Source organism: Anomalospiza imberbis, chromosome 2, assembly GCF_031753505.1.
Source record: "Anomalospiza imberbis isolate Cuckoo-Finch-1a 21T00152 chromosome 2, ASM3175350v1, whole genome shotgun sequence".
NCBI lineage: Eukaryota > Metazoa > Chordata > Aves > Passeriformes > Viduidae > Anomalospiza > Anomalospiza imberbis.
In genome coordinates, this window is record NC_089682.1 from 24848224 (window position 1) to 24861306 (window position 13083).

At 41.3% G+C, this 13083-nt stretch overlaps 1 protein-coding gene and 1 long non-coding RNA gene across 5 annotated transcripts in view; one reads left to right on the forward strand and one right to left on the reverse strand.

Annotated features, from left to right (window-relative positions):
- COL4A2 (collagen type IV alpha 2 chain) overlaps positions 1–12999 on the forward strand; it is a 140399-nt gene extending 127400 nt beyond the window's left edge. For 3 of the 4 annotated variants that reach the window (XM_068180135.1, XM_068180136.1, XM_068180137.1), the window contains 11 exons: positions 258–365; positions 1642–1713; positions 2100–2225; positions 3556–3672; positions 5007–5168; positions 5304–5402; positions 6158–6304; positions 6911–7027; positions 7928–8119; positions 8402–8688; positions 11320–12999. In XM_068180135.1, coding sequence (XP_068036236.1) covers positions 258–365; positions 1642–1713; positions 2100–2225; positions 3556–3672; positions 5007–5168; positions 5304–5402; positions 6158–6304; positions 6911–7027; positions 7928–8119; positions 8402–8688; positions 11320–11574 — 1682 coding nt within the window. In that variant the 3' untranslated portion in view covers positions 11575–12999. The remainder of the gene's footprint in view (positions 1–257; positions 366–1641; positions 1714–2099; positions 2226–3555; positions 3673–5006; positions 5169–5303; positions 5403–6157; positions 6305–6910; positions 7028–7927; positions 8120–8401; positions 8689–11319) is intronic. The other variant, XM_068180138.1, reaches the window with a different exon arrangement.
- On the reverse strand, positions 5008–6162 carry LOC137468418 (uncharacterized). Its single transcript, XR_010995926.1, has 2 exons — positions 5285–6162; positions 5008–5253 (listed from the first exon to the last, which is right to left on the reverse strand). It is a non-coding gene; the product is annotated as an uncharacterized lncRNA (long non-coding RNA).
- Positions 13000–13083: the final 84 nt, after the last annotated feature.

Consider the following 13083-nt stretch of genomic DNA (forward strand, 5'->3'; position numbering starts at 1 on the left):
TTTAGTAGGAGGAGCCCGCTGTCTTTCTGAGGTTGTCAGAAACCTGATGTTTGTAATGAGTTGTTCTTTTATACTTTGTCTCTCCTACCTGTGCTCTCTTTTTCTTCCACTTGGATGAGCAGTGCAGTGTCATAGAACGACATCAGGAAGGGAAAGTCTTTATTTTGCTGCCTGGGAGAATGAAAGTAGTGCAAGTCTGTGTTTTGGCTGTTGGTTTTAAGGATGCTCATGAGCAATGATTCATTGTTGTCACGCAGGTTTGCCAGGACTGGTTGGACCCCCAGGGCAGCAAGGAAACCCTGGGACTCCTGGACTTAGAGGTCAAAAGGGAGCTCCCGGCTGGCCTGGCTTACCGGGACAAGCAGGTATTTGTACAGCTCCAGCTCTCCAATCATTTCTGTGTGAGCACTTGCAAATGTTCTTTTGGGATGAAGAAGAAGAAAGGGGGGTTTTGCAATTCAGAGTGGCAGAGTTTCCTGTCCTAAATATTTGTTCCTCACAAAGTCCAAGTGCATTAACAATGAGATGTGGTTGCTGATTTATTGCTTCTGGTGTCTTTTCAGCTCATTTTAACTGTTGATGACCTCTTCAACTAGGAAAGCAGTTTTCAAGGAACATTTTTGTTTTTCATGACAGCTAGGAAGAAAAAAAGCAATAAAAAATTATTCAAGATGCATCAAGGGTAGTAATATACAGTATGAGAATATTATAATGTGGCTATAGATAGCAAGCAACGTGTTGCTTGCATACTGTTGTCCTGCATCATCACCAAAAACTGTTAACTGATTCAATATCTGATTTCAAGAATAAATGACTTATGGTTTAGACAGAATTGTGCTATGAAAATGCAGGTGATTGTTTAAAATGAAGCTGTTTCTATCACAGGATACAGAATCTCAATGGTTGCTACTTAATTCCTTAATATATTAAGGTAGCAGATTTTTTCTATCTTTCAGCCAGAAATCTTTTAGTAAGATTCTTCTATGTGAATCTGTCTCAAAGCTAAGCTAATACAGTTATGAAGACTGCCTTTTTAGACAGTGAAGAGAGACAGACAGACACTTATTTTTCTGCAGCTGAATAATCCTCCAGAGCTCTGGCCATTGTCTAGCTTTAACATCATACTTACCACTTTGATAGGTATAAATTGATGGAATAAAGTTTACCTGTATCAATAGTAACAGTAGCTATCAGACATTTTTTGAGAGTTTTTTAGGGGTTTTTTAAATGGTACAGAGTGAATTGCTCCTGAAGACAGCTTTATTATAACCACATGTAGAGTCTACCATTATGTCGTAATTGCCTTGGCTTGAGGATTTTGAAAAACTAAATGGGTATTAAAAAAACTATGACAGCTAGACTGAAACTAATGACATGCTACCAGATGGATCAGAGGTATTTAAAAAAAATATCTCTGGAGTAATGAGTTTATTGGATAATAAAAAAATTTGCCAATCACAAAACCACAGTGTGGTGTATTTCATAATAAACTTATGGTTATTCATTCATTTTTATATAATACACCATATTTTAACATAGAATAGCATTTATTCAAGCATTTGATGATTTTTTTTTTTGCCCAGGAATCTATACAGACTAATAGAAAGTATTATGATAATCATGAATGTAATTTTAAAACAGGCCAGCCTGGCTTCAGAGGAATCAGTGGACTGCATGGTCTACCAGGCACTAAAGGCTTACCAGGATCACCAGGTACGTGAGGCTGTTACTTTGCATCTTCAGAGGCACGACATTGTGTTGGCTTCAAGTTTGGTCAGTGAGATCTTTGTAATGCAACTTTTTTAACTGTGTCCTCCAAAGCTTTAGAATGTGCTTCACTATTGTGGGCTCTGGCAATCAATTCATACACTATGTGCTACCCCAGAGGTGGATTAGAACACAACTTCAAATCATTATTTCTTTCCTCTGATAAAGTTAAAACTTCATGGTGTTTTTTCTCATTATGAGTCTTTTTTTTCAATGAGCCATTACAGAATCATGTAGTTTGTAAATCCATATGCTCTATACATGTACTTTAGCATGCACTGTTATATGCAGGAATGTTTCAGCTTTCCTCTTTATTCTGAACTACTCAACAGGTCCAGATGGATACGGCTCTGCAGGTTTCCCAGGTGCAGTGGGTGACAAAGGAGAAGCAGGAGAGCCAAGCAGAGTTGAAGGCAGCCGAGGACCTCCAGGCCAGAAGGGAGAGAGAGGTGTTCCAGGTCTGTGTTCCAGAGAATGGGATCCACCTACTAGTTTCATCTGTGGGTGTTAGAGATGTCATAAAATACACCATGGGGTAGACAGCTGAACAGGTGAACTCCCAAAGCTGGGAAGGTCACTGTTTGGAGTTTGTGCTGCAGCTCAGCCATTAACAGCAGTGTGTATTCCCCAGTGCTGCACAGCCTGGGTGCTTCCCTGTCCTGTAGCACCCACTGGGCTCAGCAAGCTGCAAATGCCAGAGACTACTCTCAGCCATCAGCCCCCCAGATATTTTTAATGAAGGTCCAGTTACACAAAGGCATGACCCCTATCTCTTTTTGTTGCAAACCTGTCCATATTTACCTTTCTCCTGAATGCCTCACTGTCTCTCAATGTGTGATGGTCCTGCTGGCACCTCGGGGGCTCTGTTCCTATACACAGTGCTTTGCTGGTGCCATCTATCCCTTATGCAGAGTAAGCTCCAGCCCTCTGTGCTGTAACAGATTGTGCTCATCTCAGAATGGGTCACCACCTGGTTTTCATCCATCAAGAAGCCACCAGACTGATGTTATGAACAAATAAACTAATTACATATGGTTTTTGTGGGTTTATTTTTTAAATTTTTCCAGCAATTTGGCTCTGAAAGGATTAAGGACTGACAGCAATATAAAACCTTACTGCCTTTGCCTGCTTGGTTCAATGGCTTATTCATATTCTTTTGTGTTACATTTTATTGTTACTAACATGCTATGCCATCTCAAACACCCTTCAGAGATTTATTATCAGGCATTCACTAAAACAGCTTACCTCATTCATGTTTATTTGTCACAATTATAAACAGAAGGTCAACTTCCTAACAACTTTAATATACTTAAAAGAATAATCTGTTGTTGGTAGAGCAGATTTTTGACCACTTAACAATTTTTCATCTCTAGAGAACTTCTTAGATTTGAACTTTTGGTTTTAACTCATGCCAAATAATGCTAATTGTCAGCCCGTGACCCTACAGGCACAGAAGAACAAAGCTGCTTTCCTGCCTGCTTCAGTATACCTAGGATATTTTGAGTACTTCCTATCTTGAAATAATATTTTACCTGGCAGACAAGATTATTAGTATTCAACACAGTGAAATGTAATTAGCTACCCAGAAAGCTTTGGCAGAGGACTAGTATTTGGATCTTTAAAAAAAAAAAAAACAACTTCCACAGTATCATCTGAAAAAATAAAACAAAAATCAGTGGGAACTGCAGGTGTTTTCTATTTTAAAAATCCCACTCCTTAATCTGAGTCCTTTTAATTGCAATTGTGCATTTTCTTTGCAGTATTAATTATTTCTTCTCTTCCCTTCAGGTGTCCCAGGATCCTTTGGTATTCCTGGGCAGGAGGGATTTCCAGGACCTCCTGGGATTTCAAATATATCAGGATATCCCGGTGATAAAGGCTCCCCAGGTCTAGATGGAGTGCCAGGTAATTCATGCAACAGCAGTCATTGTTATTTCTGTCTTGATTCAGTAAAGAAGCCCTATTAAATACAACACTAAAACTGTTGGACAGAACTCATGGTAGATCGGAAAATAGAGACAGACCTCTTGAAAGCAAAAGGCAGTTCCTCCAGGTTGTCCTGATGGAAGGGTTTGATCTTCACGCAAATAACAAATTAATTAATCCAGAATTCTCTTGACAACTTTCAGAAGCATTATGCTAATCTGCTACTCTAAAATTGAGGTTTGTGGCAGGCTTGCAAGTCTATTAAATACTGTCTTAATCATTTACAAAATTATCCTATATGAAATGACCAGGCAAGCTAAATTACACTGGAAAGTATTCACTCTTCCTTCTTAAAATTTCCTGTTACTTATTGGACTGCACAATCATTTCAAACTGTGGTGCCACTATGAAGAGTTTCTAGCAGAAGTTGTTCCACTAACATGTTTATGTGATGGATGGAAATTTTTATGTAAACTCAGCAAAAACTTAGAACAGACAAACCAGCTGAAAACCAGCAAAATGCCTAGGCTTCCAAGTTGAAAGAGGATGTTATTTGGCCTGACTCTGCATACTGATTCCAACTCTCCAAGCAGTCAGGAGAGTGGAAACAGGAACACCATATCCCAGCCAAAATGGTGAGACAAGTTACTTTGCCACACACATCTTGCAATCATATCCTCGTGATCTAGCTTCAAAAGGCAGCTCAAGAGATGCCCCACTCAAAACCCTACATAGTAAGGGTTACTCTCTCCTCAGGAAAAAAAGGTCCAAATGTCTCGTAAGCAATAGAGGTAACTGAAGAGAAACCTGCCAGGTTTAGCTTCAGGCAATATGAAATTCTAGAAAAAGAAGCTGTTCCCATAATTCCCAAGACAGCATGAAGTACTTATTTGGTTCCAGATGTTCAACTGAAGCACTAAGGTACACAGAACAGTAAGTCCTTGGCTCTGAGTCAGATACTTGCTGCTCTCTGATTTCCCTCTAGCTACTTGGATCATTTAGGATGACGTAAAGAGACACCTAGGGAAGTGGGGCATTTGCTGGTGAAGGAATAGTTCATGGAAGGCTGTATCTCAGCAGGCACCCAATTTCTGCTGAAATCTTGCTTGAGATAACACTGTTTTGTGGGAGCTTCATACTCTAATTCCTCTGCCATTCCTGCCAGCCTGAGAGCAGGAGTAGGAGTGCTGAGTAAGTCTGTCCCTTGCTTAAATTAAGGAAATAGAACCTGATGGGATACAGTTAGATAATTCTGTTACTTTCCTCTGTGCCCATGTATTAAGTATAAACAGACTATAATCTCCTCTAAACAGGCTATCCAGGACCACAGGGGCAGCCTGGAATACCTGCTCCACCAGGAAGCAAAGGAGAAAGTGGAGAAACAGGTAGGACTGGAGAAATTGGCCCAAAAGGAAGTAGAGGTGATCCTGGATTATCAGGAAGACCTGGCCTGCCTGGATTCCCTGGACCAAAAGGTAAGGATTGGAAATGCTGATCGTGGCAGGAAGCAGGGGAGCCTTCTATGCTACAGCAGCTTTAATACCATGACTTTTGCACTCACTTGATTTGTACTGAAATGCAATTATGCCACTTGTCATTTTGCATTAAAGGTCCTAGGGGTGAACAAGGTGTCATTGGCTTTATGGGCACAGTAGGATTTCCAGGTGATCTGGGACCCATCGGACCCAAGGGAGATAGAGGAGTAACTGGTAAGTGCATGCAGTCAGATGTGTGACTCCTTTTGAAACCACTCATTCTGCAGCTCCATAGAACTGATCTAACTGGCCCTGCTTTGAGCAGGAGGTTGGGCTTGGTGTCCTCCACAGTTCTCCATCCTGCATGATTCTGTGAGTCCTGGGAAATTCCAGAGGGCAGATGCCTGAATTTAACATGAGTAGTCAATTTTTTGGCTTTAGGAATTTGACTTGTATGAGGTGCCAACTCCAAAATCAGAGCCACTTTTGCAGTTAATAAAAAGAAGGATTTATTGTCTAAATTAATCCTCCAGAGCAGACATACTGAATATTTAAAGAGAGCTTTAAAATCCACCACTCCATCTATACTATCATGTATTTGTGTCTCTTGAAGCCCACAAAAGATGGCGCTGCACCTCAGAGAGCTGCAGCTGTTTGGGGGGAACTTCCCAGCTTCCTGTGTCATAAAAGAGGGAGCAGTAGAATCATTAATTTCCTTCTGCTTATTTATGCACAGTCCAAGTAAAGACAGTCTCTTGGGGATGATCCCATACTTGGAGATTGTCTCATCTTGGGCATCCCATACCCACACATATTTCCCCAGTGGAATATAGCTGCTATACCCAAGCTGGTGAGTTACAGACCATAGACCTCTCATGCATATGCAACCAAGTAAGAACATGTGTCTGGATGAAAGTACATCAAGGAAAAATATAGGGTGGTTGGGGTTTTTTTATAATCCAACTATCTCATCTTGCTTCTAATCATAGGCTTCCAGGGACCTCCAGGCTCTCCTGGGCTGCCCCCTCTTCCTCCAAGGCTGGTTGCTGAGCAAGGTTCACCAGGTCCCCGTGGAAATATAGGACCTCAAGGAAGCCCAGGAGATATGGGACCTCAGGGCCCACCAGGAGATCCAGGTAGGAATCACACATTCAGACTGAAAGCTGTTCCCCTTAGCAGACTGAGGCCACCAGAGCACTGATTTGATGCTCTTCTACTTTAAAGTCTGTAAGCCAGAAAGGAGAGTCAATTTTTAGTCTTCCAAAGCTGAGGCTTCAGCTTTCTTCCTCCTCCTAGCATTCAGAATATAAGCAAAACGCTAAATAACTTTGGCAACATTCACAAAGCCAAAGCAACATCAGATATGGATCTCATGCACATCAAGACTGAACATCTTTGGTGGAAAAGTGCACATCCTTGTGGGAACGCTGTCAGCTCGGGGAATAATGTAGCATCAGTGACGTGTAGAGCTGATGCACTGCACCTTTTGCCATGAGCCTCATCAGAGATAAGTGGTGCCAAGAGTGAAGAATTAAGGTTGTGGGACTCATGTAGTCTTGATCCCAAAAAGCTTTTCCAATGAACTTGGTGCTTTTTGCCTGAGCAAGTACTATAGGATCTTACCTTCAGTGCAAACCCAGCAGACAGGACCAAACGTACACAAGTAGAGCACATGTTAACAAAGTGGGAAGGGCATGTTGATATGTCTGCAGTCACTGTGCTTACAACCATTGTTGTATAAGGTTTCAGAGGCTCACCTGGAGAGCCAGGACTCCAGGGCAGGGATGGCATTCCAGCTCCTCCTGGCTCCAGAGGGGAACAAGGAGGAATGGGATTTCAGGGTCCGGTAGGATTTGAAGGTAAGAAATATCACACAGCACTTTTTTCCTCTTTCCCATTTCTCTGCACTTAATTGCTCTGCAGTTACTACTTCCCTGGAAGGAAATGAGAGGAGAGAGAGGAGGGGGCAGGGAGCAAAAGGAAAGAGGAGGAGGGGAGGGAAAGAGAGGGGAGAAAATTTCTGTCTTCATAGATACTTCACAAGGGACAATTAATTAAATGTTAACAGCTACCTTAGAGCAGTATTTTCAGAATAAATTTTGATAGCTGTAGATATCAGTCCACTCGTGAGTTTGTTTCATTCTGAGTGTATTTATTCTCTTTAAGTATTTTCAGCCTAGTGTTTAACTAACAGTTACATTCACGGAGATGAATGGCTGGGTGGGTGAAACTTGGATAGATGAAGTTTAAGGGAATGTATCTGCAAAGGAAATACCTGCGTCCTTATCAAATAAAGAGCAGAAGTATTACTATCTTACTATCCTTGTGTGCTTAATTAGCTAAGCACACAAAGAAAAAGGTATTTGCAGAGCATAGTTTCAAGTATATGAGTCAAATACAAGAAATCCAATAACTACTGGTTAATCTTGGACTAAGAAAACATTTTAAAGGAAAAATCTGCTCATCTCTGTTGTACTAAGTATGCTCAAATTCATCAGAACTCTATTTGTGACTTTCCCTAGTTCTGGTGTGAAATACATTATCTTAGAAACCAGAGAGCCTGATCTAGCACCAATCTACTTCAAAAGCAACTGTTATAATCCTAGAACTGCAGCTCTTCTAACAATAATTTACCATAAAGAAAAGGCATCACGCCATTAAGCTGTTCATCAGCAGCTTAGGTGGAATATCAGCTAGCACCAGATCATTTGTGCGAGCACAAACTCAGTTGGATTCTTTCTTTTCTGCTCTCCTCTAAGGTCAGCCAGGCCGCCCCGGTAGCCCTGGGCCACCAGGCATGCCGGGTCGCAGTGTCAGCATGGGCTACCTGCTGGTGAAGCACAGCCAGTCCGACCAAGAGCCAATGTGTCCAGTTGGCATGAACAAACTCTGGAGTGGATACAGCCTACTGTATTTTGAAGGACAAGAGAAAGCACACAACCAGGATCTAGGTATGTACAAATACTGCTGGCAGCAGCCTGGATTCCAAAAGCTGGGACTACAATGAACAGGCTTAGGAAGCACCAAACTGAAAATATAAAAACTACATGTCTTCATGGAGTGCCCCTGAGAGAGCTCCTGCAAGTCATTAGTGTTTGTGGGACCCTGTAAAGCCAGCAAAACATTCTGGACCACAGGGCTTTCCTGACAGGTACTTGGGAAAGAGCAGGAAACTGGAAGTGTGCATTGTCTTCTGTGAGAATGATTGCTTTTTGCTTCTTCTTTTTTAACAGGTCTGGCTGGCTCATGTTTGTCTCGTTTTAGCACCATGCCATTCCTCTACTGTAACCCTGGGGATATTTGTTACTATGCAAGTCGAAATGATAAATCCTACTGGCTCTCAACTACAGCACCTCTTCCAATGATGCCTGTGGCAGAAGAAGACATTAAGCCATATATCAGTCGCTGCTCGGTCTGCGAGGCCCCAGCTGTGGCAATTGCTGTCCACAGCCAAGAAGCTTCTATTCCTCACTGCCCTGAAGGCTGGCGCAGTCTGTGGATCGGATATTCCTTCCTTATGGTATTGGATCTCCAGTGTCACATTTTGTGCAGCAATGGGTTTTAAATTCGAGTGTTTGGTACTTGTAAGGCTGCTCCGCTTCAGAGCCAGCAAGACCAAAACCATGGGGGTTTCCCCATGCTGGGGAACCAGGGAACTACCAAAGTAATTTCTAGGAAGCAGAAGAGGAAGATGAAAATTTCTGTGAATTTCAGAGAAAATTGTCTCTTGTCAGAGTAGCATCTGGAGAGCTTACTTTATGAACAAAATAGCACTTCAGAACAGAATAAAAGGACAGCTGTGACTTAAATAAAATTACACTGAGGTGCAACAGGAGCATACAGACCATTTTCACAGCTAAAGATTTGGAGTTATTTACATACATCACTACTAAGAAGCTGATCTATGTGGGGGAAAAAGGAAAAGCAACAACATGCTTTTTCCCTTCTTTTCGAAATTTAAAAATCATTGGTGTTTTGGTCGAAGATTTTGAAGCCCAAGTCTTTCACTTATTCTAGAAAGAGAGACAGCCTGTGGTTGTTTTAAGAATTAAGTTTCAGTGTTGTATCTCTGATGGCAATAAGAGCTGAGCTGTACATCCCATGGTTTACATGAGCTCTTCAATCTTGTGATCTTATAATTAGGAAATGGGATGTTACAGAAAAAACTTAGTGCTGGGTGTGCAGCAGAAGACGTACTGAAGGGCCTGACCTTTCTTTGCAAGACTGTACAGAGGGATCATATGAGTCCCAGAGGGTTTAGCATGGTAAAGAGCAGCTAAAATGTCAGTGAATGGTCTGACAGATGCTCATTTTTCTGACTTGCTTGATGAACACAAGAGTCAAAACCTGCAGCAGCATGCCCATGTTGTTAACTTATTGAATACTGGCTGAATCCTGAAGTAAACAGTGTTGAGAATGAAACAAGATTTCTGTGGCAGAAGACATTATAAAAGAACAATAGTCAATCTTACCCACAAACCATTAGTATGTCAAAAGACAAAAACTTAAATTTTTCAGAAAATAAGATGCAGGCAAATCTGAAATTAGGTACAGAAAAAAAATCCCTACATTTTGAGAGAGTAGGTCAAATTTTTTACCATCCCTGTGTTTGACCTTTCTTTTGCTTCTATAAAAAGCCCTGATACCAATCTCATAGTTACTTCACAAGAATGCCAAGAATTAATTAAATATTTGCAAAGCCCCATGTAAACACTGAGCATTGTTAAGAGCAAAGTTGCCACCTTAGCAAGAACTTTTTGCTAGAACAAGTCTGTCAGCACTGTGGTACACACTGTGAGAAAATTCCCATTTTCCCAGCTAGCTTGTGGAGCAAATGAAGTGTTTAGCGTACGCATTTTTGCTTCTCAGGCAACTGTGGAAGACGTAGAGCACACTTGTGGTTTTCTCAGAGTACATGCTGTTTTAATTCCTTGGCTTAAATTTGTCACCTCCTTCCCCTGAGTAAGGGACAATCCTCAGTCAGCACAGACTCTGCCCAAACAGCCAGAGAAGTCAGTAAGATTTCATGTAGCAAGGGCACTCCACTATCACACATCCTATATGAGTAAGCATTGCAGGAGGACAAAAAGCTACAGTGAATATGAGAAGAGATGTTACAGGCATAGAGTTGGAGCTTACAGACCAAGCATGGAATACCAGAGGTCATCCTGAGGTTGCCAAGCAGGGCTGCTCCCATGCCAGGGCTCAAATAGCATCAGCGGGTTTTACTATCTGCTTTCCATCTGCAACTGCAGAGGCCTCAAAGTTGAAATAATTTATGCTGCCTCTTACATTCCCTACATTTACAAAACTGTTTAAGAACTTTGTTTTCCAGCTGCTTTCTTTTATATTACAGATTCTTTCAGTTCCTAACAAAAATTCTACAGTATAACTTAAAAATCCAGTTGTATATTTAATTAAAGGGACAGAGAAAATGCCCATTTTGTTAGTAATGTCTTTGACAGAAGAAGAGTAACATTCAGTTCATTACCACAGAACCTGTCAAAGCAACAGCAGTTGAGTGGTGTAAAGATGCATGATTCTGGTGTAATTCGCTGTCAAAAAAACATGTCATACAAGGAACTAGTTATTGTATAGAAGCTAATTCTGTTTCTGCAGTGCTCCTCACATGCAATGCAGAGTAAGACTTTATAATTTGGGAAATTCAAATTAAATATATGGCAAAAAATTGTTCTTAGTGAGGGTAATAAAACAGAGGAGCAAGCAAGATGCCCAGACAAATTGTGGGTGGTCCATCCTTGGAGGTATTAACAACTCCACAGTACCTTGGAGCAACTGAGGGCAATTTTGGTGTCAGCCCTGCTTTGAGCAGGGAACTGGAGGAAGTGACCTCCAGTGGGCCCTTTCCACCTAAATGATTCTCCAATTCTAAGACTTACAACAGTGAAAATCTTAACTACAGAAAAGATGTTTGTTAGAAGATTTGTAAGAGGCGTCAGCATATGGGCTGACTGCTTTATATAGTTATAGCATAGCCAAACCCTTACACAGCTGCAGGACTGGCCAACTTTCTGCTCTGGAGATAAGAATTAGGAGCAATTCTAGTGGTTTTTCTCTTTTCACACATGCAAGTTTATGACAGCATTGCCTGAGGCTGCACTCTGAACACTGCCCTCCTTGTCTCCCTTAGCACACTGCTGCTGGTGATGAAGGTGGAGGACAGTCGCTGGTTTCTCCTGGGAGCTGCCTGGAAGATTTCAGGGCGACTCCTTTCATCGAATGCAACGGCGCACGCGGAACCTGTCACTACTTTGCAAACAAATACAGCTTCTGGCTCACCACGATCGACCAACCCTTCCAAAGCAAGCCCTCGGGAGACACACTCAAGGCAGGACTCATCCGAAGCCATATCAGCAGATGTCAAGTCTGTATGAAAAACTTATAGAAGTCTCTCACAGTATAAGGAACCACCTTTCCATGTAGTTCTTATACTGAGGAGCCTTCTGACGTGGTTAGACAATTGAATAAATCATGTTGGTGCTTTTTTTAACTTATTACCTCAAAAGCTGAATGGAAATTAATTTTTTAAATGTCTGTAAAAGAAAGTTAACACAAATTAAGTCAAACAGATCTAGTGGTGTGTTCTCCCACTATGCAGTATATATACACATTTTTTGCTAGTCTAATATTACGTTGTTTGCCAAATGATAGAAATACTCACAGCTTTGAAACACCAAAAAAACTTCAGTAATAAAAGGTTTCCTTGGTCAGATACCCACCACATTTACCTGAAGAGAATATATATATCTTTTTATTTACTGTATTTGTCAAAACAGTAAACACTAACAGCTGCAGTTCCATAAGTTAACAGAGGATCATCTAAGTCATAAATTGTTGCAAAATACTGAAAACATACTGTGGTCCAAAATGCTCATGTCCAGCACTGAAACATAACTTACATTTTAGTATTTTGTGTTTGGGCATATCAAACGCAGCCAACACCATTTTTTTTTTCCAAGCCTCACCATGCTTTAGCACTTAACCACTGCCATTAACAAAGCCCACAGGCTCCCAAAAATAGTAACCACAAAATGCAACTCTTTCAATTTGGTTAGAAGTCTACATGAAGAAGATTAGCATTTTATTTTATAAGCTTGATGGTGTTTTTCCTAGACATACCCCAAGCCAAACAATCCCTTGCTCCACCACGCTGTGGACATTTCATCTGTGTCACACCACCCACACAGCAGCAGCAATTGATTTTTGCATTGCACCTTTTCCCCTCTGAAATTATGCCACTCATCACAAACAGGATTTAGCCACATCATGTTGGAGCAGCACACAGGGTAGGGTGTGCAGAAGTGCTAGATGCTACATGACCCTCAAACACAGAACCTGCAGCCCTACCAGCTGGCTCTCTGAATGCATCCTGTCCTGGCAGCTGGGGACAAGTGGCAATGGGATGGCCACCATCCCAACCTACACAGAGTCATCCTTGCAAAAGCAAAGGGGAGGGAAGTAAGGCATTTATTTGGCATCATCTTTTCCTGTAGAAAAGGGATGATAATTGCCAGAATGGCTAGTTCTGTAGAAAGAAACAATTTAGCCATAGTTGTCTGTCAGTGCTGCAAGAGAGGAGGGAAGAAAGGATCAGCTACAAATGTCATGTTCACATAATCTGATTAATATTTATAGCAGTGACAGATGATTTTTCAGTAACTTACCTCACTCCTGCTTCAGGTGCTTCTTGGCTTTTATTATTACATTCCAACCTCACTGTATCATAAATAAAACCTTTTTTTTCTACATCTCTATTTGTTTGTGATTTCTATTTTGTAAACGGTGTTTTCCCATTCAATGCATTTGGACTTCTCTGTTGAAATACTTTGTTTGCATTAAGGAATTAGAAAAGCACTCCCAGCAAACTCCTCCCACTGAAACTCAAACTCTTCAA